General features: G+C 54.3%; 1 protein-coding gene across 3 annotated transcripts in view; it reads right to left on the reverse strand.

Annotated features, from left to right (window-relative positions):
• MYH7B (myosin heavy chain 7B) overlaps positions 1 to 21,436 on the reverse strand; it is a 93,435-nt gene extending 71,999 nt beyond the window's left edge. The window contains exons 1-27 of one of the 3 annotated variants that reach the window (XM_068207479.1): positions 21,285 to 21,436; positions 20,332 to 20,435; positions 18,529 to 18,672; positions 18,273 to 18,429; positions 18,145 to 18,172; positions 17,042 to 17,138; positions 16,093 to 16,116; positions 14,296 to 14,388; positions 13,485 to 13,548; positions 13,286 to 13,384; positions 12,194 to 12,297; positions 11,206 to 11,344; positions 10,005 to 10,123; positions 9,105 to 9,254; positions 8,606 to 8,776; positions 7,673 to 7,852; positions 7,456 to 7,588; positions 6,934 to 7,010; positions 5,280 to 5,367; positions 4,743 to 4,860; positions 4,065 to 4,188; positions 3,563 to 3,699; positions 2,907 to 3,162; positions 2,165 to 2,407; positions 1,606 to 1,782; positions 1,128 to 1,273; positions 504 to 594 (exon numbers count right to left, since the gene is read on the reverse strand). In XM_068207479.1, the coding sequence (XP_068063580.1) occupies positions 504 to 594; positions 1,128 to 1,273; positions 1,606 to 1,782; positions 2,165 to 2,407; positions 2,907 to 3,162; positions 3,563 to 3,699; positions 4,065 to 4,188; positions 4,743 to 4,860; positions 5,280 to 5,367; positions 6,934 to 7,010; positions 7,456 to 7,588; positions 7,673 to 7,852; positions 8,606 to 8,776; positions 9,105 to 9,254; positions 10,005 to 10,123; positions 11,206 to 11,344; positions 12,194 to 12,297; positions 13,286 to 13,384; positions 13,485 to 13,548; positions 14,296 to 14,388; positions 16,093 to 16,116; positions 17,042 to 17,138; positions 18,145 to 18,172; positions 18,273 to 18,429; positions 18,529 to 18,672; positions 20,332 to 20,435; positions 21,285 to 21,381 (3,360 nt within the window). In that variant the 5' untranslated portion in view covers positions 21,382 to 21,436. The other 2 variants (XM_068207477.1, XM_068207478.1) reach the window with 2 other exon arrangements.
• Between the last annotated feature and the right edge of the window lie 6,274 nt (positions 21,437 to 27,710).

Raw genomic sequence — 27,710 nt, forward strand, 5'->3', positions numbered from 1 at the left:
CTGCTCTCCACAGTGGAGCAGTATCTCTGATGATGATGGGAGGCAAAAAGCCACCAGTCTTGGGCTGTTTCGGGAGGCAGGTGCTCCTTGGTAGCATGTTTGGAGCTCCTGCTCTCCTCTGTCCCTGCCATCAGGATCCAGCTGGCATTAGCTTCTTTTCATGGGAACTTTCATGATTCTGGGGACCTGTCTCTGATAGGAAAAAGCCCAGATATGGATTTTCAGAGTTTCATTACTGGATTAAAGGTTTTATTTTGGACAGAGAACTACATCCTGGAAGCTGTTCCTCAGGCTGGTGATAGTGTTCACCTCAATAGCTCGTTCTTTAATCTTCAACCCACCATGTTTTGGCAGAGGGCTTGGCTCCTGCTACCCATGCCAGCTTTTTCCACAGAGATGCCCCTGTGCTCAGAGAGGGACTGGCTCATACAGATTCCCCTGCACATCACATCTAATGGAAATTTTGGACTCCTAGGATGTAAGAAAAGTTCTTCCCACCATACCTGGACCTCCTTGATCTTCTTCTGCAGCTGGGCCTCCATCACTTGCCCATCTTCAATCCTTGAGTTCAGCTGACTCATCTCAAAGTCTTTTCTGTACAGACAGAAGACAGAGCCTCTGATCAGACAAACACTGTCCTGACAGGTCCTTCTGTCTCCTAAATTTCCCTGCACTCTTACACCCAGGCCAGAGGACAAACAAACCCACAATGGAAAGGGACTGCAGAGATAAGCAGCAGCTCATGGAAGGCTCACAGGAAGGGCTGAAGTAGCCAAATTGGCAGACAACTGGCTCTGACGGTTTCTCTTTGAGGTCCCAAGGTGTTCTCCAGGTCCCCAACGAGAATGGGACATGACTGAAGTCTGTACTTGCAGCTGAGGCCCCAGCAGTGTGTTGGATCCTGCCAGGCAGGTCCCTCCCCTCCAGCCCCATGGACAAAGGAAGGTCTATGAGCCTGTCACAAGCTCCTCAGCCTCTCTGCAAAGTGCCCAGGAAAACCAAATCCTCCCTGTGCCTGGGCTGGTCACACAGCAGTGCCCGGAGCCACAGCCCAGCCGCCCCTGCAGAGACCACACATCTGTGGGATTCAGAGGTGCCCAGAGCCCAGGCATGTGTCACACACTCACTTCTTGAGCTTCTCGTCCAGCTGCTGCTTGTCATTCTCCAGATCCATTACAGACTCTTGTGACAGCTTGAGGTCTCCTTCAAGCTTCCTCTTTGCTCTCTCCAGGTCCATGCGGACCTTCTTTTCTTGTTCAAGAGAGCTTTCCAGCTGGAGAATGAAGGGAGGTGGGGTAGGGAAGGAAAGGACCTTCTGTAGCACCACCCTTACCCACGTCCACTGGTGTGGGAACTTCACCAATCCCCTGGGAGCCAGAGGTCTCCAGTCCCACTCCCTCAGCCCAGGACTGCTCTCCATGAGGTACTCTACACTACCTCTTGTTTCAGGGGTAGTTTGTCAATGGGATTATTCATCAACTGGCCATACTAAAGGGGGATGGTAACGATCCCGCTCTCCAGATCCCACTCAGGGACAGCCTTTGGGCTCTCCTGGAGATGTGACTCAAACCTCTCTTGCTTTATTCTCACTGGCCTGTGACTCACATCATCCAGTTGCTGCTCCAGTTTGACCTTGGCTTTGGTCAGTGTGTTGACCTTGTCTTCCTCAGCCTGCAGGTCATCCAGGGCCTGCTGATGGGCCTCTTGCAGGGCTTTCTTCTCTTTCGTCAGCTTGGCAATGATCTCATCCAGACCAGCCATCTCCTCAATCAGGTTTTTAACCTGGATCAGTGAGGACAAAAGTAGAGACCATCTTCTCAGAGGAAGGGGGTGCAAAGCTACTCCAGCAGCCTGGCCCTTGAAAGGCAGGAGTCCATCCATGGGCAACAGCAGCTCTGCTCCCCATCAGCAGCCAGCCCCTCTCCCCTTGGCCAGGCTGGCCCCACCAGGTGGGTTTTCCATGCCTCAGATCACTTGCCACAGCACAGAACCATTTACCTGCAGCCCTCTGGGCAATGAGGCAGGACACAGAGGGTTTTTCCCTTTCATGTCCCCCTTTTCCCTCTGCCCTGCCCCAGTTTCCCCACACCAGCAGCCTTATCCCAGATGTTTCTCTGGTGTCCCCACAAGCACTGAGGCTGGACCCTGCAGGGAGGTTGGTTACCTTGTTCTCTGTGGCGTGTTTCTCCTTCTCCACCTTGGCCAGCGTGATCTCCAGGTCATCGATGTCCTTCTTCAGCTCTGCACACTCATCCTCCAGCTTGCGTTTCTTGGCGGTGAGCTCCGAGGTCATCTCCTCTTCATCCTCCACACGCTCCATCAGCTCCTTCACCTTGGCCTCCAGCTGGATCTTGGACTTGATGAGCAGGTCGCAGCGTTCCTCTGCATCTGCCAGGTTGTCTTGCTCCTGGGAGAGGCACAGGAGAGCTAGCGCTCAGCCTCTGCCCCAGGACTCTGCTCTCAGCCCTGCTGTCCTGGCCTTCTCCTTGTGGAAGGGGCAGAGCAAGCCTGAGGTGCTCAGGTGTACAAAAAACACAGCTCCAGTCACTGCCTGTCATCAAGGTTCAACCACCCACACTAACCAGGGCCAAAGAGCAACTCAATCTTTCCAGAGGGAGGACACGCTGCCATGAAAAACAGCACAAAATTTGGCAAGCAAACATTCCAATCCCCTCCCACTCCCCTGTGAGGAGAGCACCCTTCCTAGAGCCAGGGGATCACACATCCCTGTGACAGCCCCAGGATGTGATGGTACTTCATTAGGTTGTGTTTCAGACAGATTGTGGCAATGAGGGAGCTTCAGAACTGCAAGAGGCTGAAGGAGGGTTCTAGGATATTCTGCTCCTTCTTCTACCCATGGATCCTGCCCTGTCTTAACACCCCCAGAGAGAGGGTGAGGCACTCACTGCCTGCAGCTGGAGAGCCAGGTCGTTCTTCTCCTGGATCATGGAGACTTGCTTCTCTTCCAGCTCCTTCCTCTTAGCCTCAGACTTCTCCAGAGCCTCCTTCAGCTTCTGGAATTCCTCCTTCAGGTTGGACATTTCCTTCTCAGTCTGAGCAGACTTGAGTAAAGGCTTGATCTTGAAGAACAGCTTCATCCAGGACCAGTTCTTGACAGCGTTGAAGGCACGGATGTTCCACTGGATGGTGTAGAGGGCTTCCCTGGGGGAATACAAGCACAGCATCATCAGGGGTGGACATTCCCCATGTCCCATCCTGGCTTCTGCAGGTCTGGATATGGCTCCATTCTCCACCAGCTGGACAAATGGCAGAATGGTGAACGAATGGGACACTGTCCACTGTATTGGCCCTGCTGGGATGGGTGGGGTGGCCTGGATCTCAGCTCTCCTCACTCTGCCTCTCTCTGAATCTTCCAGTGGAAACCAGAGGCTCCCCACACCTAGATCCTCCCTACCAGGGCCATGCCAGACCTCTTCCAGGTTTGCCTCCATCCCTCAGGACCAATCACTGCCAGCCACAGGCAAACCCCACAGGTCAAACCCATGGACACGAGCAGAAGAGACAAGGAGACACAAAGTTCTGCCTTTTGTCCCCCATCTACCTCCTGCTGATGATCTTCTGATACTCCACACGCATGAGGTACCCACGGATCCTGGCCTGGAGCATTGTCAGGACTTTGGCCAGACGCTCATCTCGCATCTCCTCCAGCAAGCCCAGCAAACCAGCCTTGAAAAACACCTGTGGGCAGAGAGTGGAGTCACCAGCAGAAGGACAGAGGGCTCAGGGGTAACACAGCCTGACAGGGAAACATGGAGGTGCACCCACACATGGCACAGGGAACCAGACCTGCCCTGAGCACATCATGCTCCCCAGCAGGGACAAGATGATGTGGGATGAGGTCAGGCAGCAGTGACCTGCTCAGAGCTGTTCTTTCTCTTCCCAGCCTGCTCTGAATCTTCCTCTGCCCCTCTGAGTCCCTCCAAGGGCCACATAGAGCCTGCAGAGTGCAGGCCTACAGCAGGGCTGTGGCCAGGCAGAGACAGGCACTGAGAGTAACAGGAGGGGAAATTTCTCCCTCCCAAGGATCAGCTGCCTGCTCTCACCTTGGTGTGACCAAACTTGTACTGTGCACGGTCCAGTTCCAGGGAGCTCAGCAGCTTCTCTGTGGCCTTCCTGCTGTCCACAAACTTGTCTTCTGGAATGGCTGCTGGATTTAGGATACGGTAGCTGTGGGGCAAAGCAGAGGGAGGCCATGCAAGAGCTCTGCAGCACCAGCATCACCCCAGAGCCCCAGGCATGCCGGTGCCCACTGGAGCCATGGGGCTGCACCACAGGCTGGAGCTGTGTGTGAACCAGTTGCTCCAGGGCAGAGGATTGCAGGCACCAGGGAACCCTGGCAGACTTTAGTCCCTGAACATCAGGGAGACTGTGCCAGGAGGCCACTGCCCTCACTAGGCTTGGGCCACGCAGCATGGATGGGACCCTAAAGTGAGAACCCTAAGGATCCATCCCAAGGGCAGAGAGAAATCTGAGCCAGGATCAGAGAGGCCTGAGCCTTGCCACCTTCCCCCTGCACCAGCACCTCAAACATCCACATCTCATCCCAAGCTCTCCATGTCTGGCACCCCAGAGCCAGCAGCAGAGCTATCCCAAACTGGACAGGCACTGGGGGTATGTGGGGGTTCAGACCAGCTCTGCACAAGCTGGGGAGCAGGTAGGAGACAGGACAAGCCTGTCTGCCCTTGAAACACGTGCTGGGTGAGGCAGAAGAGGGGGGTTACCGCTGCTTGAAGTCTGCGTAGAGGATCCTGTTGGGGAAGCCCTTGCGGCAGATGCGGATCCCTTCCAGGACACCGTTACACCGCAGCTGGTGCAGCACCAGGAAGGAATCCATGGCTCCTGTGGGGCAGGACACACATGGAGCAGATGCTCAGCTCAAGAAGACAGAGGAAATGGAGCTACAGCCCGGGTCTGAACCCTGGGAACACCCCGTGGTTTGAACATGGGTGTTAGCCTGTCCTGCAGGTCTGTGCTGAGCACCAGCGCTGCAGCCTGCGCCTTGGATGGTGGAACTCAGCCTGGAAAACTCATCCATGCCTGCTCTTATCCAAGTGCCAGGCTGCACAGCCAAAGTGGGAGCCTGGCAAAGCTCGCTTTCCCCAGCAGAGAATTGATCTGGGTCACAGGAGTTTCCACACTGAGATGGGGTCAGGGCTCAGTGGCAGCATGAAGAGGGCTGGGGAGAGGGCGGGTGCAAGAATCCCTGCCAGTTCCCACACGTGGCTGTCCCCAGGGGCACTGCCTCAGCTGTCCCATACCTGGGGTCTTTGTCTCGTTGGGGATGATGCAGCGGACGAAGTGGGGCTGGGTGGAGCGCAGGTTGGTCATCAGCTTGTTGAGATTCTCCTGCAGGGCAGACACAGGGGGTGAGGGGACAGCTCTGCTTCCCTGCAACGCTTCTCCTTCTCTCCAGCTCCTTTCCCCCACAGGCAGGGAGGGAGCAGACCCTGAGAGCCCCTTATGGCATGAGAAAGGGGGAATTTCCTCCTGCTATCCTGGCAGGGCACATCCCCACCTGGGGCAGGGTCAGTGCCTCCTGCCAGGGTGGGAGACTGTCCCCATGGCAGAGGGGGCTGGGCTGGCAGACAGGCCAAATGGCACTGGCAGGTTTTGCTGTGCTACAGAAGTTTGCTATGCCAGATGCTTCCCAAGTATTTGGAGGCAAAGTTTTGCTGCAGGGGAGAGCCAGGGACACAGGACTGAGCATATTTCTGGTACAGAGCTCTGTGCTCAGCACCCTGCAATTCCAGTGCTGGTGTCCACACTGGCTGCAGACAGAGAATGTTAGGATATGCAGGATTTCCCTGCACCTCCACAGTGCTTCACCCCCTTTGGCCGTGACAGAGGGCCCTGCTGTGCCAGACTGCACCTCTTTTTCTCTCCAAGGCAACTCTACCCTTGAACTTTCCAGCTGCCTTTCCCTGCTTGTACAGGCTTAGCCTGTCCAGGACCAGCTCAGGGAAGAGAGCACCTTCCCACAGCTCCACATCACAGACGCCTTTCCCCAAAGCCTGTCACTTGTCCAGAAAGAAGAAAGTCACACTTTTCCCTCAACGGGGGCTCTGCCACAGGGCTGCCTTCTGCAAGCACCTTGGCAAAGAATCACAGAATATCCTGAGTTGGAAGGAACCCACAAGGATCACCCAGCCCAGCTCCTGGCCCTGCACAGACACCCCAACAATCCCACCCCATGCTTGGGAGAATTGTCCAAACAGTCCTGGAGCTCTGGCAGCCTCAGGGCTGTGACCTTTGCCCTGTCACTACAAGGCTGTCATGGCAGGACACACCCCTCTGTGCTGCCATCCAGCTGGCTGAGGTCTGAGCTGGGCAAGTGACTCCTGTGGTGAGCATGGGGTGGAGCTGTGTGACATCCTGAGCAGTAAAATGGGCCAGTCACACCCCAGGACAGGGAGCTGCCTGCTCAGAGACCTGCAGGATCCTCCTCCATTGTCTTCTGCCCAGAGGCTGTCCTTCCCGCTGACAGGAATGAGGAGAGAAGTAGCACAGACTTAAAGTGATGTTCATGTAATTAATTATCTAAACATCACTACAAGTCTTAACTGCCGCTCTCTCAAAGGCGGAGGAGCTGCCGCAAGCATCACGAGGGCAGGAGCAGCAGGAGGCCAGCTCCAAGGGAGCTCCACCAGCCTGGAGCCTCGTGTCCTGCCCCAGGAGCACGGGGACAGGGCTGGGACTCTGCCAGGCACAGGCCCCTTGGCCAGGGATGAGAGGGAGCTGGGGGCTTTGGTCTAGTGGTGGTCCCTCAGGAGCTCTGGTGGTCCTTCAGGAGCTCTCACGGTCCTTCAGGCCCCAGGAGGTGCAAGAAACCAAGAGTTTGGCAGGGAAGTGGGACTGCCAGTGGGACCCTCAGCACGTTTCCCTCATGGCCCTGGATGAGGGGCTGGCTCTCACCTTGTGCAGCTGTGACACTGTTTGGAAAGAAGCCGCCTTTTTACGTTTCTCCTTGGTCCCTGGCTTGTGAGGTTCCTCTGTTGGGTTAAAATATTGATTACTTACATCAGCAAAATATCTGCCTGCCTTGAAGGACTCAGGGGCACCTCCAAACACCCCTAAAATTCCCACAGCCCTTGCTGTCTCTAAAGCAGAGGTGGTTGTGCCCTGCTGCAAAACAAAGGCACTGACCACCAAAAACACTCAGCAGCCATCTCCCACAGTACCCAGCTCTGGGTGTTGTTCCTCAGCTCTTGGGTAGCAAGGCACCTCTTCACATTCCCAAAGTCACAGGGCCACCACAACAACCCTACAACCCCACACAAGCCCTTAAACCAGCACCCACCTACTAGGATTTTAGGGACCAGTGTGGGTTTTCCCTATGCCTGGGCTGCCAAGGACAGGGATGCTGCACCAACAGCTGGGCATAGAGGAGAGGAGGGGAGAGACCAAGGTAAAAAACGGCGTGAGGGGTTTCCTCACCTGAAGCAGAGCCCACATAGTTCTCATAGAGGGAGGCCAGGAGCTTGTTCTGGGATTTCTGGAAGACGGACACCACTGTCTCGTTCAGGGGGTCCTTGTTCTTGTCCAGCCAGCCCACGATGTTGTACGGCACCTGTCCCAGGACAGGGGAGGTCAGGCCAGCCCTGTCCCTGCCCGGGGAAGGTGTGGGGGCTGGGAAGAGCTGCCAGGGACGTACCACACCAGCGTAGTGCACCACCTCAAAGTGCGCCTCGTATTTGCGCTTCTTGTCCGGCCGCGGCTTCTGGAAGTTGGGCGACTTCCCGATGTGGTTGTCGTAGAGCTTGGACTTGAAGGTCATGTCAGAAGCTTTGGGGAACATGCACTCCTCTTCCAGGATGGACAGGATTCCCATGGGCTGAGGGGAGAGGGGGGATAAAGAGGACTGAGCTGTGTTGCCACGTCCCATCCCAAAACAGGGATGCTCTGTGCCACTGAGCGTGGGCTTGACCTGGGGATCCCATCCTAATCCAGGTGCAAGACACTGGCCATAGGGCCAAGCTGTCACTGGCATATTCCGGGGGATCCCATCCTAATCCAGGTGCAAGACACTGGCCATAGGGCCAAGCTGTCACTGGCATATTCCAGGCTGCACCTGACCTCCCAGCCCCACGTGGGACTGGCCAGGCCTGCAAGATGTGGGAGTTTGCCCTGGTCCAACAGATTGTTGAGAAGGAGGGATCCTCTCCAGGATTGCTCCTTTCCAGAAGAAAAAAAAAAGACTTTCCTTCATGCAATGGTGGAAATATTTTCTACAAGCTGCTCTGAATCAGTGAATGCTCAAGTAAGAGGCACTGAGGGGCTGCAAGTGGGTAGGAAAAAAGGGGAAATGATGATTGCTCTCTGGAGGAAAACGCTGCACCAGGTTTTGTTGCTCCCCAGTGGGTAGAAATAGAATTCCCATGTTCTCATAAAGTCAGAATTTGTGTGGAAAAGGTCTCAAGGGGCTGCAGGCCCTGAGCTCTAAGTGTGGGGAAAAAAAAGTTGGGCACTTGCCACTGATCAGGGAAGGAATAATTTAATTATGGTAGCAGAGCACCTCTCTGTTGCAGCCTTTGCAAACAAACCATCCCCCAGCAGTAGCATTTCCGTGCCCTGCCTCACATTCTACCTTCTCAATCAGGTCAATGCAGGCCTGCAGGTCCAGGCCAAAGTCAATGAAGACCCATTCGATGCCTTCCTTCTTGTATTCCTCCTGCTCCAGGACAAACATGTGGTGGTTGAAGAACTGTTGCAGTTTCTCATTGGTGAAGTTGATGCACAGCTGCTCGAAGCTGTTGAACTGCAAGAACAAAACAGATCTGAGTCAGAAGAAGCTCCAGAAGGGATGGGATTCACTCTTGTGCTTTGCCTGGGTGTGAAGGGTGAGCCCTGACAGGCTCAGCTGTGTGGCTACCACAGCAGGTAGCCAGAAATCACTAGAGATGTGCCCACAGCAGTGTTAAATCATTCCTTGAGAGCTGCCTGTTTGCTCCAATCAATTCAGACAATAGCCCCTTTTCTCACCAAGGCCAGCACCTCTTTAGAGGAGACAGAGCTCTCAAACCCCAGGGGACTGAGCTGCCCCTACAACACTCCCTGAACCCATGGCAGGGGCCTGCAGAACTCACATCAAAGATCTCGAAGCCTGCAATGTCCAGCACCCCGATGAAGAACTGCCTGGCCAGCTTGGTGTCCAGGGTCTTGTTGATCCGGGTCACCAGCCACTTGAACATGCGGTCGTAGGTGGCTTTAGCCAGGGCCCCCACAGCGTAGAGCACCTGCCACGGCAAACCCAGAGCACACAGTGAGCTTCTCCCTGCTCCTGCAGGAGCCACAAGCTGAGAGAGAGCTCCTCCTGGCACACAGAGGATGGACACACAGATCCAAGGAGTTTGTGGTTACAGCACAAGCTCCAAATTAGTTTTGCATTCCTCACAAGTGTGTTCCTGCCTACCTGGCCTATCTTGCCTCCAAGGTCTTGGGATATAAATTCAGTTTAAAGAGACATTTTCAGAAGCCTTGTGCCTGGCCAGAGCCTACAGCCCACTTTGGATAAGACACCAGCTCCTGAATTGTGCTCAAGGACTGGCTTGCACTATTCAGGCCAGGTCTGGGTTCCCAGCTAGGGTGTGGCTGGAATCTGACAAGACACATGTTTGGTGCATTTGAGTCTTCTACAAGATCAAGTCAGATGAGTGCTTAGATATCCAGAGTTTTCTAATTTTCGGGGCTGAACTCTTCACAGGAGTGTGACTGTCTCTGAAGCAGATTCATAGAACCTGGACCTGCTCTGGCTGGGATCCAACCCACATTTCAAAGACACCACACTGAATCTCCAGCCTTGGTTAATGTGCAAAGCTATCAGCCAGCTCTGCCACCCATTTTCCCTGCTCCTAAAAGCCAGGAACTGTGGATACACCTTTTCCTGCTGCTCTGCAGTCTCCTCCTACACCCAAGACAGCGAACTGAAGCACCAGTGGCACACCAGTGTGAGCAGGGGACACGTGTCCTGCTGTCCTGTCACTCACCTGCTCCACGTTCTGACCTTTGGTCACGTACTCATTGCCCACTTTCACACGAGGATGGAGCAGCCCCTTGATGAGGTCAGCTGAGCTGATTCCCATGAGATAGGCAGCTTTGTCAGCACCTGGAAGGCAGCACAAAGGCATGAGGAACCTGCAAGGAGGGTCTGGGAAGGGAAAAAGGAACCAACCAAAATAAAAAACGACCTGTTCTTATGAAGATCAGTGCTAACCACACTGGTGTTTCCACCTCCTCCAGTGTCTAATGTGATTTTCCATCTTGCATAGTCTATGATGCTTTGAAGTTTGAACCTCCTGACTGAGAAGTTACTGTTTGGAGGCCTGCTGCACCTTATCAGGTGCTTATCAGGTTATTAATCTGGGATTCTCTATGCAATTTCCAGTGGAGATATGAATTTCCACGCAGCAAATTTGAATTGACCAGAAGAGAGGTGATTGTCTTTCATAAACTCCTGATAGCAGATTGTAGCTAGCAAATCACCTCTGTAGGGAAATCACAGCCATATCAAAACCTTCATTAATTACATTAATTACCAGGTAGCAGCTAAAGCCTGTGTTGTCACTCCTGAGGCAAAGCGAACTTTTCCTTCATGAATGTTAACATGACAAAGACTGATCCAGGTAATCATTTCTGCTGGATCCCTGCTGAAACCTTCCAAGTACATGCTAGAGCTCCCCCTCCTCACCCTCCCACATGCTGGACAGTTACCCTCTCCCTTCAGGTTTGCTCTGCAGCCTGACTGTTCTTAGATCTGTGAATTGCATTGGACTGTGCTGAGCAACAAGCCAGGAAAAGTGTTAGACAGGGATTGTGTCCTACTCTAACAGCCCTTCGGGAGGCTGTGAGCTGAGCAGGTCCTGCTCCCAGCCTGGCTCCTCCTCTGTGGATGCCCTGCCTGGAATGCTGTCCAGTGAAGTGCAGGAGGTGAAGAGCAGGAGGAGACTGCACAAGATGAAGCCCAGCAGGGGTGTGACACCCTGTGATGCTGCTGAGACAAGTCTGATGCAGATGAGACCACCTTGCAGGGAGACTGTCCCAAATATTCCTGCTCAAGGACAAGCCTTTGGTGCACCCCCAGCAGGGCCTAAGTCAGTGAGGGTGTTTGGGATCAGGGTCACTGACCACAGGCCAGGCACGGGGAGTTATCCCAGTCTGGGCAGGTCTGGAGCACAGAGCCCAACTCACTTTCAGTGCCATCAGCCTCTGCCTGCTCTTCCCGCTGCTTTTGCTTGAACTTCATGTTCCCAAAGTGCATGATGGCCCCAACTATTTTGTAGCAGCCGTATTTCTCGTCGTTGCTGAAGCCCAGGATGTCCATGGCGTGCTGAGGAGACACAAAGCAGTAGATGTAGACCAAATTCACCACGCTGAGGTGAGGGTTGGTTCCTTCTCCCACTGTCTCCTAAGGTACTCTCCCTGTCCTGGGGCTGGGCAGGGTGCCCTCTCTGGGGGGCACCAAACCAAGGAATCCTGTCCATGGGGTTTGAATGTGGCTCCAGCTCCCACAAGACCTATTTGACAGCAAAAGGACTAGCCTAGCATCTACAAGGAGGAGGTTCTCCAAGCTGAGGGCTCAGGAGGAGACCTGACTGATCTCTACAGCTGGGAGGGGGCAGCCAGGGGGGATCGGGCTCTGCTCCCAGGGAACAGGGACAGGATGGGACAGAACAATCTCAAGCTGTGCCAGGGGAGGTTCAGGTTGGACATCAGGAGGAATTTTTTCACAGAAAGAGTTGTCAGGCATTGGCAGGGGCTGCCCAGGGAGGTCTGGAGTCCCCATCCCTGGAGGTGTCCAAGGAAGGGCTGGACACTGCACTCAGTGCTGTGGGCTGGGTGTCAGGGTGGGGACAAATCACAGGTTGGACTCAACCATCCTGGGGGTCTTTTCCAAATTTAATGATTCTGTGATCTTCCTTCTCATAGGCACTATGGGAAGTGCTCATCTGCCACAGACCCTTCCTGATGCAGGGAATGACTGTCCCTTCCCTGCCTGGATGAGGCTGTTGGTGGAGATCAGAGTCACTCTGCCCCTTCCTGTAGGCTACAACAGCCACTAATGAACCAGAGGGAATTCCCAGCTGATTTAAAGAGGGACACACAGGAAGCCTGGGCACATGCCCAGAGCTGCCCAGAGGAAGGCTGTGCCCTCCCCAGGCCCAGGCTGTGCACGTACATCTGTGGCCATGAGCTCCTCGCCGTCATCCAGGTTGTCCACCGTTGTCACCCCCTGGGAGCAGAAGTGGTAGTCGTAGGGGTTGAGGGACAGCAGCAGCATATCTGCAGGGGGATGACATGCAGAGGGTGAGGCCAGCCTGGCAGGGACATCCCTGGGCAGAGGGACAGCCCTGCACACAGCTGGAGCAGGAAGGCTTCTCCAGCCTCAACTAGAGGGCACCAGCTGGGGGAGGAACTGCCTCTTCCAGCACAGGCAGGTCCACACATGGGTCCACCTCTTCTGTGCTTGCCTCCTGCTTGCTATCTTGGGATGTGGCCCAGCTGCAGACTGATTTAGAAGTGGCCACCATGCCCTTGTGACTCCAGATAAGATTACTGCTCCCTCAGACCTGCCTAATAAGGTGCTGCTCAGCACCAAGCTCAGGAGCCCTCAGCCAAGAGCTGACCACCCCAGGGGCTGTGCCAGCCATCCTTCTGCGTGGGGAAAGGCTTCCTGAGTGTGATGTGGCACCAGGAGGCTGCTCAGAGCACCGAGCTGCCCCAGCACAAACTCAAATCAGGTGAGGCTGTCCTGGGGCTCACATCTACAGCAGTGCCCAGAGAGAGCTGGGCAGCTGTGTCCAAGCTCACCTGAATGACTCACAGGTCATCTCACTTGCTGAGAAGGCTGCAAAACACCTCCCTCTATCCCAAAATGAGTAAATCTGCACCCTGCACACGCTGAGGTCAGTGCTGTACCCACCACCCCATGAGGACTCTGTGCAAGGAGGCTTTGCAAAGCACATTCCCACCTTGCAGATAGACACTGGGTGACCTCTGCTCCTACACAGTAGCAGAAAGGGCTTTAGTCTAGCTTCTCAGCCTCTGAGGATAATGGAGGCTGGGCTAGATGACCTCTTGAAATCCCTTCCACCCTGAATTCCGCCAACCCCATGATCCTGCACAGCTAGCAAAGCATTCAAGGGCAGAACCTGCATGGTGAGCTGGGTCTGCTCATTGCTGTGGACCCCAAAGCTGACAACAGAGCTCTTTGTGGCTCTTTTCAGGCCATCCTGCTCTAAGGGCTGTGCTGCATCATTGGCTGCCTTACCTTGCAGCTCTGGTTTCTTCCCAGACAGGATCTGGTAGAAGATGTGGTAGCTTCGCTCTTTGGGTTGCTGGAAAATCACTCTGGATTTTTCCAGAAGATCTAGAAAGGAATAGGGCAGAGGGGTCAGAGCAGGGCTTGTCCCTTCCCAGAGCTGAGCACAAATGGTGGGATGAGTTCCCTCCCCAGTGCAACTACTCACAGATGTCAATGTCTGCAGAGGCCAGTTTCCCTGAGGGACCAAAGTGGATCCGGATGAACTTGCCCTGAAAACACATGCAGGAGGTAAGTGCTGGGCTTGCCTACAGAGGTACAGCTCTGAACAGCTCCTAGAAACCAAATTAATTTACCACTTCTTGAGCTTCTGCTGATACCAGTCAACTTACTGGCCTCTATAAAGGGGTGAAGTTCTCTGGTTTGTAATGTGAAGAAGCTCAAACAGCTTTGCCCAAGGGTTTAAATACCAGGCAGGCAGAAATTTCACTGACAGCAGATAAACCCCTGTCCTCAGGTCTATTCTTACCACTGACCGTTTCTGCAGGGCTCTGTGACACTGAGCCTGCCTGCAGCCCCTGCTCCGTGCTGGGCTCAGGGTCTCCCCCAGCAGTGCCTCCCTCCCCTCCAGGCACAGGAGCTCTGCAGCCACAGCAGAGCCAGGCTGGGCTTAGCAAAAAACGGTGCTGCTTCCTGGCAGGGACACACTTGTCTGTCCCAGAGCACTCCAGGCTGTGCTCACTGTCCCTCTCAGCTTTGGTCCTGCCAGGGATGTCTCTCCAGCCACAGGCTGTGACACCAGGGCCATTCGTGCTGGCCACCATTTGCTGCACTGATGTAACCAGAAAGACTTGGCTCTGGCAGTCCGGTGCCACTGGGAAGCAGATCCATCTCCCTGCTACGTGCCTGTGGCTCCCAGTGCACAAGCCCACAGTGCCACCCACTGTGTGGCCCACACCAGCCCACACCATCCAGCCCACACCAGCAGCCACAGCTCCCTGTCCCGCTGAGGCACTCACAAAACGTGAGGAGTTGTCGTTTCTTATGGTTTTGGCATTGCCAAAAGCTTCCATGGCTGGGTTAGCCTCGATGATTTGATCCTCGAGGGTGCCCTGGAGAACAAAGCCAAAGGGTGTGTCAGCTCCCACGCAGCCAGAGGGGATCTGTCACCAAGAGCACGCAGCAGTGCCAGGGGCTCCTTGCTGCACTCCTCAGCTGTCCGTGGGACCTGCTGCTCCCGAGGCATCTCCATGTGCCCAGGCCATGCAGCTCAGTTTATCAGCACAGCTGGGGTTTGCAGCAGTGCCCTCTGTGGCCTTCTCCTCACCCAGGCTGGAGCCCCAGGCTGCTGTCCCCTCTGCACACAGCAGCCCTTACCCCTTTTCTTAGGAGCTACGCTATGCAAACCAAGAGCAAGCTCATGTTGTCACAACAGGCTGAATCATTTCAGGCTCTCTGACATCAGGCATTTCCTCTTCCACAAACCAAAGTCTAGGACAGCTCACATCAACAGCACATGGTGAAACAAGAGGTCCTTACACCAGCAACATGCATTGCAGGGTCCCACTGTGATGGGAATACACCACAAGTCCCAGCTGGCATGATCTGCTGGGAATACCGGGGCTCTCCTGAGCAAGCCCTAGGATGAATCCTCTCCTAACCTTGTTTTCCCATGTGTGTTTCTCTGTTCCAAGATAAAGGGACAGTCTCTGCCTAATGCAGGTAAAGCAGGACAAGGATTTGAAGAGCAGAGCAAGAGACTGGTGCTACACCACATGAAGGACGGTGGGTTTGACACCTGATACAGAGTTTGGTGGCACAGACACCTGCAGGAGTTTTCATGAGAGCTTTGCCCATGCTCTGACACATTACAATCCACAGGGCTTTCCTCAGGTGGAGAACACCAGCTCTGGGCTGCTCACCCAGAGCCACCCTCTCTTTCCAATTCTGGAACCACAACTCCTCTCCACCTCTGCAGCTCCAGCTGTGTGAAGGCAAAAGAGACAGGGAGCAGCTGTGCATCACATCATTACAACACACTGTCACCTGAGTATCCCTTGAGCTCTTATCTCTAAATTCAGCCTGGCCTAAAATTACCTGGCCTGGGCAGCCCCAAGACCCACAGGTTCAGCCCCTGAGCTGCCTCACTCTGTTTGCCAAGCGGCCACTCGTGTGATGATTAACATCCCCCAGCCAGGGGTGTGCACCAGCTAAAGGCTCAGAGAAAACCAAGGATGTGTGACTGAGCCCTTGGGGTGTTGGGAGCCCCAGGGGCTGAACCTTTGCTGGGTTTCCTCGGAGCAAACACCTCAGACATGTCCCCCAGGCAAGGACAGCTGCCTGCAGTGCTGGGCAGCAGCAGTCCAGGGCTTGGCACAGGGTGGCAAGCCTGGGCATCAGCAGGGTGCTGGTCTGCAGCCAGAGCACAGGGCTGCCTGTGGCAAAGGGTCTTCTACCCCTCAACACCACCACCCCCAGCTGGGCTTTGAGGCTGAGGAGGATCTTCAGGGTGTGAAGGCTTCACCTCACCTTTGGAGGAGCCCACACCACTCCTAGGCAAACATTGGATAGGAATGACTGTTTCTATCCAGAGTAATTATCCCTTGAAGGAGAGGCTGGAGTCAGAGAGGCAAAAAGAGATGAAACAGCAAAGCTCCCAGCTATGGGAAGGAGGCAGATACAAAGCCAAGTGGAGAACTAAACACTGCCCAGGTGCTGCTCCCAGACTTAAGAAGGAGGCCCCACACGTCACCCCGTCAGAGATCTGTGGTGCAGCAGAACTTTGTCCTCAGCATTAAAGAGCCCACAACACTTACCCCAGTTTTAGTGGCAAGAGCTGCCTAGAGAAAGGAGAGAAAATTATCTTTAGAAATCCAGGAAAGCCAGGCAAGAACCACAAGAAGCATGGTCAGAAAAGCAGGGCATGACCATTTAGTGCCAAAAAAAAAAAAAAGTCCAAGAGAATATAAAAACTCGGAGGATTAAACTTTATAGGAGAGGCCAAAAAGTTGTTAAATAGATTAGCTCAAGAAAATAAAGAAAGGCATGAAAAAGCAAGAACAGTTAAATTCAAACTCGAAGAAGAGGAAAGAAAATAATGCTGAAGTATTGCTTGTCTGATACCTAAAGCAGCCAGTTTGCTTCCATGAGGGGAAAGCAGGCTGGAGCCTCAAAGTATCCAGAAGAAATAAGCAATTGCAAGGGCAGCTCAAAAATAACTAGCACCAAAGAAAAGCAAGATTCAAAACAAGAGCAAGAAAAGCACAAGGTAGAAAAGGGTCAAAATTAACAAAAGGAGGGGAAAAAAGGAGAAAATGCTGAAAAGCAAGGCTTAAAAGAGGCAAGGTGGGAAATGGAAGGTTTACTTCATCCCTTTAATGCTCCTTAAGAGGATCACCGGGGTGTTGAAAGAGCAAGAGAAGAGAAAGAGAACAATTAAAGCACCTCTTCGAAGCTGCACGGATTGAACAGCCACATAAAAAAAAAACCAACCAACAAAACAAAACAAAAAAAAACCACAAAAAAACCAAAAAAAAATACTCCATTTCCCCTTGAGCAGAATGATTTCAAGCCTTGCTTGTTCAAAAGTCAGGGAAAAGCCAAGCCCTGGGTGGGTCAGACCAAAACACGTTTCCAAACGCAAAAAGTTAGGGAAGAAAAAGTAAGAAGAAAGGGGAAGGCGGGAAAAAAATTAAAAAAAAAAAAAAAAAAAACAAAAAAGAAAGGAAGAAAACAACAAGAACTTGTTTGAAAAGAAGGTCTTACTAATTTCTTGCCCGGTGTGTCGCCCAAGGCTGCGACAATGGCAAAGTACTGAATGACCCGCTTGGTGTTTACAGTCTTACCAGCACCAGATTCTCCGCTTAGAGTAACAGAAATACACAGATAAGGGCATGAGGCAAAGAACAGGCACAACCATCCCAGACACCCTGCCGGGCCCCGGCACGGGAGGGAAAAGCCAAGCCTCGCAGGATGGGGAGGCTGCGGCTCTCACTCAGCCCCCAGCCCGCGGGGCTGCGTGCTTGTGTTCGGGGCTTGCCTTTGGAGCGACACGCAGCTCCAGGCTGTCCTTTTCCCCCGGCTGCCAGCCCGGGCTCAGCTGCCCGCTGCGGGCGCAGCCCGGGCCGCGGGGCTGCAGCTGTCCGGGAGCAGCCCGCTCCGCTCGGGGGCTGTCAGCACGCCCGGCTCTGCCGGGGCATCTCGGAGACGGCAGCGGCACGGGGCCGGGCTGGATGGTGCCCGCTGCGGGCTGCGGGGGGCTGGCGGCCCCGCTGAGCTCATCCCTATAGTTAGTGCTGCTGTCCCATTGTAATCCCAGATCACAAAGAGCCGGGGGGAGCGGGCAGCGGAGCCGCCACCGGACACGCGCCAAGCATCTCTCCGCAGCCCCTGCCTTTCCTAATTAGGCCATGGCCGGGGCTAAAAATGTCCGTGGCTCCTGGCAGCGGCGAAGGGTCCTTTAGAGTCCTTTATATAGCCCTTATCTATATGTCACTTGAAATCAACCTGGCCTCCACCCTCCCACATCACCCTTCTCCCCCGCCGCCGCCCCTCCGGCCACCATCTCCCTCCGGCCTTGGCCTCCATCTCTGCTTTCCCCTGGCTCCCCGGAGGGTGCCGGTGCTCGGGGCGCCCCACGGCAGCTCCCGCAGCTGTCGGGGTGCGGGGGAGCCCGGCCCGGCCCGGCTTTGTCACCTGGCACGGTGGCGGCGGCAGCCTGGGCGGGAAGGGTGACAGCTGCGGGGACGGGGAGGGGACACTGCCGGGGGGGCTGCTCTGGGCACAGGGTGCCCATGCAGGGAGCACAGCGCGGGGGGGCTCTGCTCACAGCGGGGCTGGCCAGGGCGAGGGCATGGAGGGGCACTTACGTGATGAGCATGGACTGGTTTTCACGGTCTGCAAGAGAAGGAGCCGGCGTTAGGGCAGCGCTGCCCACCTCAGCCCTGCCCCAGGAGCCCGGGCTCCTGGGGATGGGGTCCCCCAGGGCAGGGCTTACTGCGGAGCATGTCGTTGTAGGCGTTGTCGGCGATGGAGTAGATGTGCGGGGGCGCCTCCGTGCGCCGCTTGCCCTTGTAGGCTGCCACCACGGGCGCCGTGTACACGGGCAGCCACTTGTAGGGGTTGATGGTGACACAGAAGAGCCCCGAGTAGGTCTGTAGGGGGAAAACGGGTTGATGAGGGATGGGGGTGCCCCAATGCCCCCTCACCTCCCCACCCCACCCCACCCCACCCCACCGGTGCCGTGGGCTTACGTAGATCATCCAGTGGGAGTAGCGGCGCTTCAGGTTGTAGAGCACAGAGGCCTCGTTGAGGTGTGTCAGCATGGCCATGTCCTCAATCATGTCAAACTTGGGGGGGTTCATGGGCTGCACCTCGTCCTCCTTCACCACCCGTGTCTGTCAGAGGACGGGGACACGTCAGAGCGACCCCAGCCCTCACTGAACACCCTCTGCCCCAAAACCTGCCCGGTAGAAGGACACCCTGACAAGTCCCGTGCTGGGGACAGCCTTGGTCCCAGTGCCTGCTGTCATCCTGGTAGGGCTGCCCAGCGTTCTGGGTGACAGGCCAGGGAGCACCCTGCCACAAAGCCCAGCTGGGACAAGCAAGCCCAGCTTGTTCCCTCCTCAGGGAGAGGGGCTCTTGCTGAGCCTGACAGAGGGGTCCAAGTTGTTCCCCCACAATGTGCTTGACACCCCCATCCTGTGTTCTCCTTCCCAGCCTAAAAGCCCATGCCAGAGCTGTCTTTTGCTCCAAAGAGATCCCTGGTTATTTGGGCAAACAGCTGAAGCCTGTACCCCATCACTTTAAACTGGATTTATTTAATCCCACGAGACCAAGCACGGGGAAAATATCACATTACTTATCTGGCCTGGATGGGAGAAGCTGGATTTAGCAAATGGCCTGGTTAATAAAGACTAAATTAAATCTTTCAGAGGTTTATCTTTTTTATGGGTGAAGATGAAGCGCGTGGTGTTAAAAGGCGCCAGGTGTTAAAAGCAGGAGGGTACACAGGATAAGGAAGGGCTTTATGTCTCTCAAAACTTTCTACTGGAAATGCTTATCCAGGGAAAGCTGATATAGTTTCTGATTTTGTAAATCCATGACAAATCATTTAAAAGACAGTTTCAAGAGGAAACAGCAAAAGAGGGTTTGGAAACTGCTCTGTTCTCAGAATTGGAAGGTGTTCTAAATATCAGAAGAAACTTCTAAAATTTATAACTCATCTATGACAAATTTTACTTTGGACAGGGCAAATCTCTTTACTTGCTTTCCAAAATTCAGACGAAAATATTTTCAAAGCCTTGACACTTTTCAAAGACAATTACATATTTTTTTTCCACATTTAGCAGGCACAAACCATTCTTAGTTCTATTCTGACTAGAGAAGAAATAGAAATAATAAAGTCTATCATCTACTGCCTGGTGAGGTCCTTGTTCTTTTTCCCAGTTTCATACCAGCATGCTCTGCAGTGAATTTGCAGGGTCATGAGACTTACATAGTAATGAAAGGAATATTAATTAAGCTCATTTGCAGCTAATTGCACTGGATATTATCTTGACAAATACCAGCTGGTCCTTGCTTGCTTTGCCACGGAAAACTGGAGCCTCTCCGCTCGTCATAGCCTGTCCTCCCAGCAGTTCACCCCACTGCAAATCTGGGCTAAAAGGAGCAGGAATTGGCCAGCTGGCCCCTTACCTGTTGTTTCAGGCTCCGGGATGAGCCGGGCACTGGCTCAGCATCCCCAAGGGCTGTGCTGGGGGTGCTCCCCCATCCAGGAGCTGTGCTGGGCCAGCCCCACCGTGCCCTCGGTGTGTCCTGCAGGACACCCCGGCTGTGACAGCAAGCCCTCGGTGGGAGATGCTGAACTGGTGCCACTCTTGGCAAGGAACTGGCCTACGTGTGCTGACACTGCTGTGTGCATCCCCCCGGGGCACGACTGATCAACGGGACAGGGTTATCAGCAAGAGCTCATGGCTTCAGACGTGATCCTGTCACACGTATCCCCCCTCCACACACACTTGCTCTCCCTTGGAAAAGGAAAGGTATTTGCTTACTTCCTTATCTTTGGTTTCCACAGTGACTTTGCCACCAGAGCTTTCTTTTATTTCCACTTCGATATAGGCTTCTTTCTCATCTGGGATCCAAGCTCGCTTCTTTCCTGGAGGAGACATGGGGAAAGGAAAGGAAAGGAAAGGAAAGGAAAGGAAAGGAAAGGAAAGGAAAGGAAAGGAAAGGAAAGGAAAGGAAAGGAAAGGAAAGGAAAGGAAAGGAAAGGAAAGGAAAGGAAAGGAAAGGAAAGGAAAGGAAAGGAAAGGAAAGGAAAGGAAAGGAAAGGAAAGGAAAGGGAGACATAATACAGGTTGAAATGTAGGAGGTCACATGAAATTGTCAACTGAAAGCCACATAAACACAGTTTGATAATGTGGAAGGACAGTGATTATTCCTTCCTATGTTCTTGGTCATAGTAGCTGGGATTTCTTTGCCTTCTTCACGTTTGGCAGCTTTTTACTTTGGTGGGGTCAGCTTCTAGCCTGACAGAAATCTGCTGCTTCATGTGTGCCTGCACTCAGACCATCATGAGAAGAGAACAGTGTAAGGAAACAAATTCTTCTCTTCTGCCAAACTGCAAGGAGCAAGTTGGGCCCTGCATCCTGAGCATGGCAAGCCATGGAAGAGCAGGGTGGCTGGGACAGGGAGGACACCTCCAAAATGAAAGAGCTGCAGAAGGCTTTGACACCAGTCCCCCAGCCCTCCCGTCCCTCAGGGTTGGGGGAGATGAAGAATCACCTCTACCCACACCTCAGCAAACCAGGAGAAAGTCAAAATCCTGCTTTTCCCACTTGTGAGATCTTCCTGCCCTCCAGGGTGCTGGGGGAATCCTGCAGCGCCTGTGATGCCTTGAGAAGCAGCACAGGAAGAGGGGCAGGGAGGACTCCTGAGAGAGCCATGGCAGAGGGGCAGGCTCGGGGACACAGCCGGGCTGTGCTCGGCAGCCTGGGGCTCTTACCATCAAACGGGATGGTCTGAAGCTTCAGCTGCTCCGTGTAGCTTTTCCGGAGGTACGGAGCAGCCTCCCCAAACTCGCTCATGTCCAGCAGAGACATCTTGTCTATCTGAGGGAGACTTAGCAGCAAAGGAAGAGTGAAAGACACCTGAGTGCTGAAAGGAAGGAAGGACAAGGGGTCAGTGCATGGGGAAAGCGCCTGCTGCTGGGTTGAGAATGAGTGACATGGTCACCAAACAAGCTTTTAATTTTAGGGAGTGAGAGAAGACAGCGACAGCAATGCTAACTGATAAAAATTATATTAATGAGACAATTACTGAACACTTTCCCTTCTGATGCTGTCATCCCCCCACTGGAAGTCCCAGCTGGGTGAGCTGGAATCGCTTTGGTGTCAAAACCCACATTCCCACTTTAGGTGAGATTGTCAATAACACCCCTTTCCTTGATAAGCTCAGCTAAAACCTATCCCAGCTCTACAGACCCATTGGAGCCCTGGTGCCCTGCACAAGGACCCAGGGCTGTTCTGCTGAGCGATACTGCAGCAAGATAAAAGCAAGGCTGGATGTATTATCCCTGGGAAGACCCTTCTAGAAGGCTGGTGTGGCAGCTGCTTGGAAAAGCACTTTTATGACTGTGCTTCTTAACATCCATCTAATGCAGTGCCACCCTGCAGAGCTCTGGAATGCCACAGCCATCACGGATGGAGCCACAACTTAGCAAAACACACAGTCCTCAGCAAAAATGCTCACGATCCAGGTCTGTCCCACCCTCCCCTGTGCCAGCAGAGCCAGCCCCTCTCCTCTGGGATCAGCCACCCTGCAGGGGTGAAGCGGTTAGTAGAGGGGACACGCGTGCACACAGACATGCTCTGTATTACTGACCTTGGTGCTAGGACTGAGTGGCTCTGTGCATGCTGCAAAGCCCCTTTTTATTGTGTCTGTCAAGGTCAGAGTGGGAAAAGATATGTCAGAAATTCCCATGTGTCATGTCCACACAGCTCCATTGGTGCTGCTGTCCCACTGCCCGGACAGACACAAAAGGCAAACTTCACTTTTATCTCTCTGCAAATGCAGCCTGGTTATTTTTATTCCTGTATTGTCAGGCGAGTACAAAGGCAGAGTGAGACACTGCAGTTTGGGAAGGCAGCACAGCTCTCCCAGCCTGCTCTGCCTGCTCCAGTGGGGAGCTGAGGAATGAGAGCTCTGCCAGTTCCTCCTGCACCTGAGCACTCGATCCTGTTGCTCCTGCCTCCCACCATGCCAAGAGAGATGCTGCTTGGTGGGATGTGTGTGGCCACTGGCATTTCCAGCTGGAACATCCCAGCTTTTCACTCAGCTCTGGTTTAGCTTCTCCCAGACAGAGTGTCTGGAAGGGGAAGGACCCTGGGGCTTCATCCTCCAGGTTTTGCTCCCTGAACTCCTCACCTTGGCATGGGAGCTTCTTTTGGGCTAGGCCAAGTTCATAATCTCTCAACAGAGAGGTTGCTGGGTTTCCTGCACGCCATTTTACCCAGACAGCACCCAAGGGTGCTGTGTACAACATGGTGATCGCAGCCTGGGGCACACCTCCATGCTGGCAGCACCACCATGGGCTGCCCGAGATGGGAACAGGACACCCTGGAGCCGTGCCAGCTCAAGGAAAAGCCATTTAGCTGCTGGCATCCAAAGTGCAGTGAGGTTTCTACTCTGGAGAACCAGGACTCGTGCCTGCAGGGTTTGCTATTCCCCATTCAGCACCTCTCACACCCCACAGTAACTTGGGGCTGCTGTAGCCTCCTGACAGTGGGGGAAACTGAGGCAGGGAGTGGTTAAGGATCAGCTGTGCAGTGCTGTGCCCAGGCTGGATGTGGCACAGGCTCTGTCACAGCCAGAATAGCAGCACCAGAGGCTGCTTTGGGCATGTGGCTTCAGCCTGGGCACACAGCCGAGGCTGCAGAGAGATTTTTGCAGCCCCAGCACCTGCCCTGAATCTAAGCCCCAGCCATAGTCAGTCTTTCCATCCAGCACACAGGTCTGCTGCTACACCCCCCCAGTCTGGGTTGCCAGTGCCATCATCTCTGCATCCCCCAACAGAAAGGTCCCTGCTCCCCCACCCTGCTTTGGAGAGAAGTCATGGGGTGGAGGAGTGTGGGAAATAGTAAAGGTAAGATTTTCAGAAAGCTGGAAAAGCAGGCTTTAGAAACAGAAAGGACAGAGAATCAGCTACCGCTGTGAAGTCTGAAGGTAGAAAAAGTTCCAATCGTATAGCAAGTAAGGACATGAAAGAGCAGCTTGAGAAACCTCCAAACACAGAGGAGGACTGCAGAGCCATCCCCTGTGGGTTGAGCCCCAGCAGGGAGGATGGCTGGGCTCAGGGATGGGTTGATGTTGCCTTCACTGGCAGTGCAGTGCTTTGCACAGTGCCACACTCCCCCAAGAACTGAAATGCTCCCATGGAGGAGAATCTGTAGCATGAGCAAGGACTTTGGGTACATCAGGATAAAACGGGGTGCAGGGCCCATCCCCATGTCCCATGTGGGCACTCCCCAGCAGGTTACTCTTCAGGAGTGCAGGTCCTCATCTGGATTTGTGAGCAGCTGGTGCAGAGCTGGACTCCACCAAAGTATCTGCTGCAACCCCCCAGGGGAGGCCAGACACCAGTCCTGAGGTCCCTCTTGATCTCAATCTTGCCAAGATGGCAGAATTCCAGCAACCTGAAGAGCCACAGGCTCTGGAGGACCACAGGTCCCTCTGAGGTGGTCTTCTGCCTCTCTGTCCTGGGCTCAGGGTCAGGTTTCCACCCACTCCCTGGAGGGCCCAAGGCTTTGGTGGGTCCTGTGCCAAGTACCTTTGCCACAAGCGCCCCGGCAGTGGGATGAGCCCTTGGCCCAGACCCACCAGCTGGCCCAGCCTCACACATTCTTCTCAGGGCATGTACTCGCCCCACACTCTGCTCACCCCCTCCCCTGCCTTATCTTTAAAGCGATTTTATTTTCGGAGATTCCTCCTGCAGTTCCTTCTGTTTGCCTTGGTTCCTCTCCCTCTTCAAAGAGATTCCAGCAGGGTCCATCAAAGGCCAAGCAGATCTGTAGAAGGGGAAATGTGAATTGGTCACTCCAGCAGCTGCTGAAGGGTTCTTCCGCCAGGTTTGGGTGTTTCTGGCGCTGGTGTTTGTGATGTGGTTTTTCTGGATGGTGGGAAGCTCATTCTTGTATGGCTGGCAAGGCCTGAGCTGTACCCTGCTCAGGCAGGTGGGACAGGGCAGTAGGATCCTTCTTCCCACAAAATCCCATGGGCACAACGAGGAGCTCATGGCTTCAGCCTGAGCAGAGGGGACTTTTCTTTAGGTGGCTCTTGCCCAGAGTGAACAGATGGCCCAAATGATCCCCCAGCCTTGCATGCCCACCCTCAGCAGTGAGATCATCTCCCCGACCACTGAGACACCTCTGCTCTTCCCCCTGGGCTCTGTGCTTGGTGTTGGTGTCCCATGATATGATGAAAAAGGAGGGGGCTCCTCAGCCAAGGCCCTGAGGGCTGGACAAGCCTCTCCTCGTGGGACAGGACACCACCAGCACCAGAGAGCAGAGCTGACCCTTCAGTGAACATTTTGTGGTCAGACCAGCTCCTGCCCAGCCCTGGAGAGCCAGGAGGGTGCCAGGGGCTCAGCCACCCTCTCCAGAGAAATCCCCTGGCTGCTCCCTGACCCCCAGGAGGAATGTTTCCCATTAGCAGGCTCTGATAAGTGGCAGGAAGGAGAATTACTCTCTGTGTCAGGCAGCTCACTAGAGGTTTCCACACTTAACATATCCCCACTATCAGCTCCCTGAAATGCACTGGAGGAGGGTGCAAAGGCAGCTGATTAGATAAAGACAATCTGCAGAGGGGCTATTTCAGGCATATTTCCATGGAGTGGGAATGTCTGCTTGCAGCGAGGGCAGGAGGTGACAGGCCAGTGCTGCCAGACTGGTCACATCCCTCCAGCTCAGCCTGCCTGTGCAAGGCCCCCTCCAAGGCAAACCCCTGAGCACCCCCAGCCCTGTCCCACCAGGGGTGACAGAGACAGCAGCCACCAGCCCAGCACAGCCCCCTCGCAGTGAGCAGGAAATGGGGGCAGCAGCAATGCTGCTGCTGGCATCCCAAAGGTAAGGTGCTCCTGTGGGGTTTAGGATGGGCTTAGCACTGGATCCCCTCATCTCACAGCTCCCTGGGCACTTCCCACCATGGGTACTGCCTGGATGTCCCCCACTGGGCACAGTGCTGGACCCCATCCTGAGCTGGCTGTCCTTTGGCTGGCAGTGCTGCCTCTCTAACCCTTCATGAACACACACAAAGCTGCTGCTGCCATGAGCACCTTCCTGCAGTGGTTCCCACCTCGCCATGCATGAGCCCAGGCATGCTGGTGGCTGACCCTCCACATAGGGAGCTTCCAAAATGAGTATCAGGAATGAGAAAGTACCTGGAAGAGTCTTGGCATGAAAAATTATTGTATAGCGTTAGCAAGCAAGGCCACACACAGGCATGGAGAGAGTAAGCTCAATGGAGACTGGAATAATTGGAGAGGTTTTGTTTGTTGGCCTTGAATTTTCCAGCTTTGAGGTTCTGGGGGTTTTCTTTTGGGGATTGCCATGATGAAGCATCTGTGTAGGAATGAAGGTTGTACTGAACACTGCAAAATTACAGGAATGTGTGAGCCCTCTGGTGAGGGTTTTGGCAATGCACTTCAAAACAGTGAGAGTAAAGAGAATCTTGCCCTGTTCATCTAAACACTTAAGAGCACCTTAATTGCAGCCGGCCTGCCAGGACAGACCCTGGAACACGGCAGCCTTTGGAAATCATGACCAGCAGCTGCCTAGGAGGCTGCAAGGGAGGGGCAGAGGCTGATCAGAACCAGAGCTGGGCTGCAGTTCTGACACTCCGTGGGCACAGCCTGCCCCTGCAGTGGCACAGCTGCTCTGGTTTTGCACCAGTTTTCATCTGCTGTGACATCTGGAGCAGATTTGGGAGATTTTTGGAGGAGGTTGGGTGGGTGTTGTCCTGCACATAAACACCAAGCCCACACAACCAGTTCCTGGGATAATCCCCTGCTATCTCCATCCCCCTTGCACCTTCTCCCTCACTCCATGGGAAGCGTCCCCACTGCTCTGAGTCATCAACCCTCACACGAGATTGAGCTCAGTCCATCTCATGGCAGGGGACATTTGTTCAAAGTGGAGTGGCAACAGGCGTGGGAGCTCTCTATGATATCTGCTCAGCTTGGACCTTTCTCAAGACTCAGGAGGGAGGAATATTCCTGGATGTCCTCACATCACAGCAGAAGAACTTCTCACCTCACTATGGCACATCAGCCAAGATGGGCTTTTCTGTGTCAGAATTGCAGCAAATGTCTGGTTCCAGGTATCCAGTCTCTAGTCTGGACTGCCATCAGCAGCTTTCCCCTATAAACCATCCCCTGTCCCTAGCCAAGGCTCTGTCCCATGGCTTTTGGGCTCAGGGTTTTCCTGAGCACCCCAGCACAGCAGCTGAGCTGGACACACACACACACACACAAAACCACACACAGAGTCCATGCTCCCACCCTCTTGGTGGCTGGTAAGTGAAATAACCCTCCCTAGAAGTCTGTAACTCCCTTCTGAGGGGCAGTGAAGGGACAGGCACAGATCTCTGCTCTCTGTGACAGGGACAGGACCCAGGGAACGGCTGGAGCTGTGTCAGGGCAGGGTCAGGCTGGAGATCAGGAAAGGCTCTTCCCCAGAGGGTGCTGGCACTGCCCAGGCTCCCCAGGGGATGGGCACGGCCCCGAGGCTGCCAGAGCTCCAGGAGCGTTGGGACAGCGCTGCCAGGGGTGCCCAGGGTGGGGCTGTTGGGTGTCTGTGCAGGGCCAGGGGTTGATTTGATGAACTCAGTGTGTCCCTTCCAACTCGGGATATTACAAAAGCACCCCGAGGCAGTAAGGGCTGGTGTTGGTGGGCATCTGGGCCCAGGACCAGCTGCTGGGTCCCTGCACTGGGGCTGTTCCTGCAGGGACCTGCTCCCTGCTGGCAGAAGGGGATCCTCATCCGTGTCTGGTCCCCACCCTGGTGCTGTAGAGGCTTGGGCACAGCTCAGAGGAGCAAAGACGCAGCCTGGCACGGCAGGGCTGTTTGCCACCCCTGGTCCTGCAGCCCCTCTGGCAGCCAGGCTCGGGCTATTTATTCCTCACCCCATGGCCACTTCATGGCACAGAAAGGTCTGGTGGAAAAGCCAAGGAAGTGAAATTACTTTGGGGAAGAAATGACACTACCCTCTTATAAATAAACCCGGGTTTCATTGATCTTTTAGATGCTCCCTTGGCAGAGTCCAATGTCACCGCTCCAGCAATGCAGACAATACTCGGGCATTGTTTTATTCTCAGTTACAGGGAAAGGGACAGCACCAGCTGCCATTCTATCTTTAGCCCATGAGAGCACCCTTC

Source organism: Anomalospiza imberbis, chromosome 17, assembly GCF_031753505.1.
Source record: "Anomalospiza imberbis isolate Cuckoo-Finch-1a 21T00152 chromosome 17, ASM3175350v1, whole genome shotgun sequence".
NCBI classification, from domain to species: Eukaryota; Metazoa; Chordata; class Aves; order Passeriformes; family Viduidae; genus Anomalospiza; species Anomalospiza imberbis.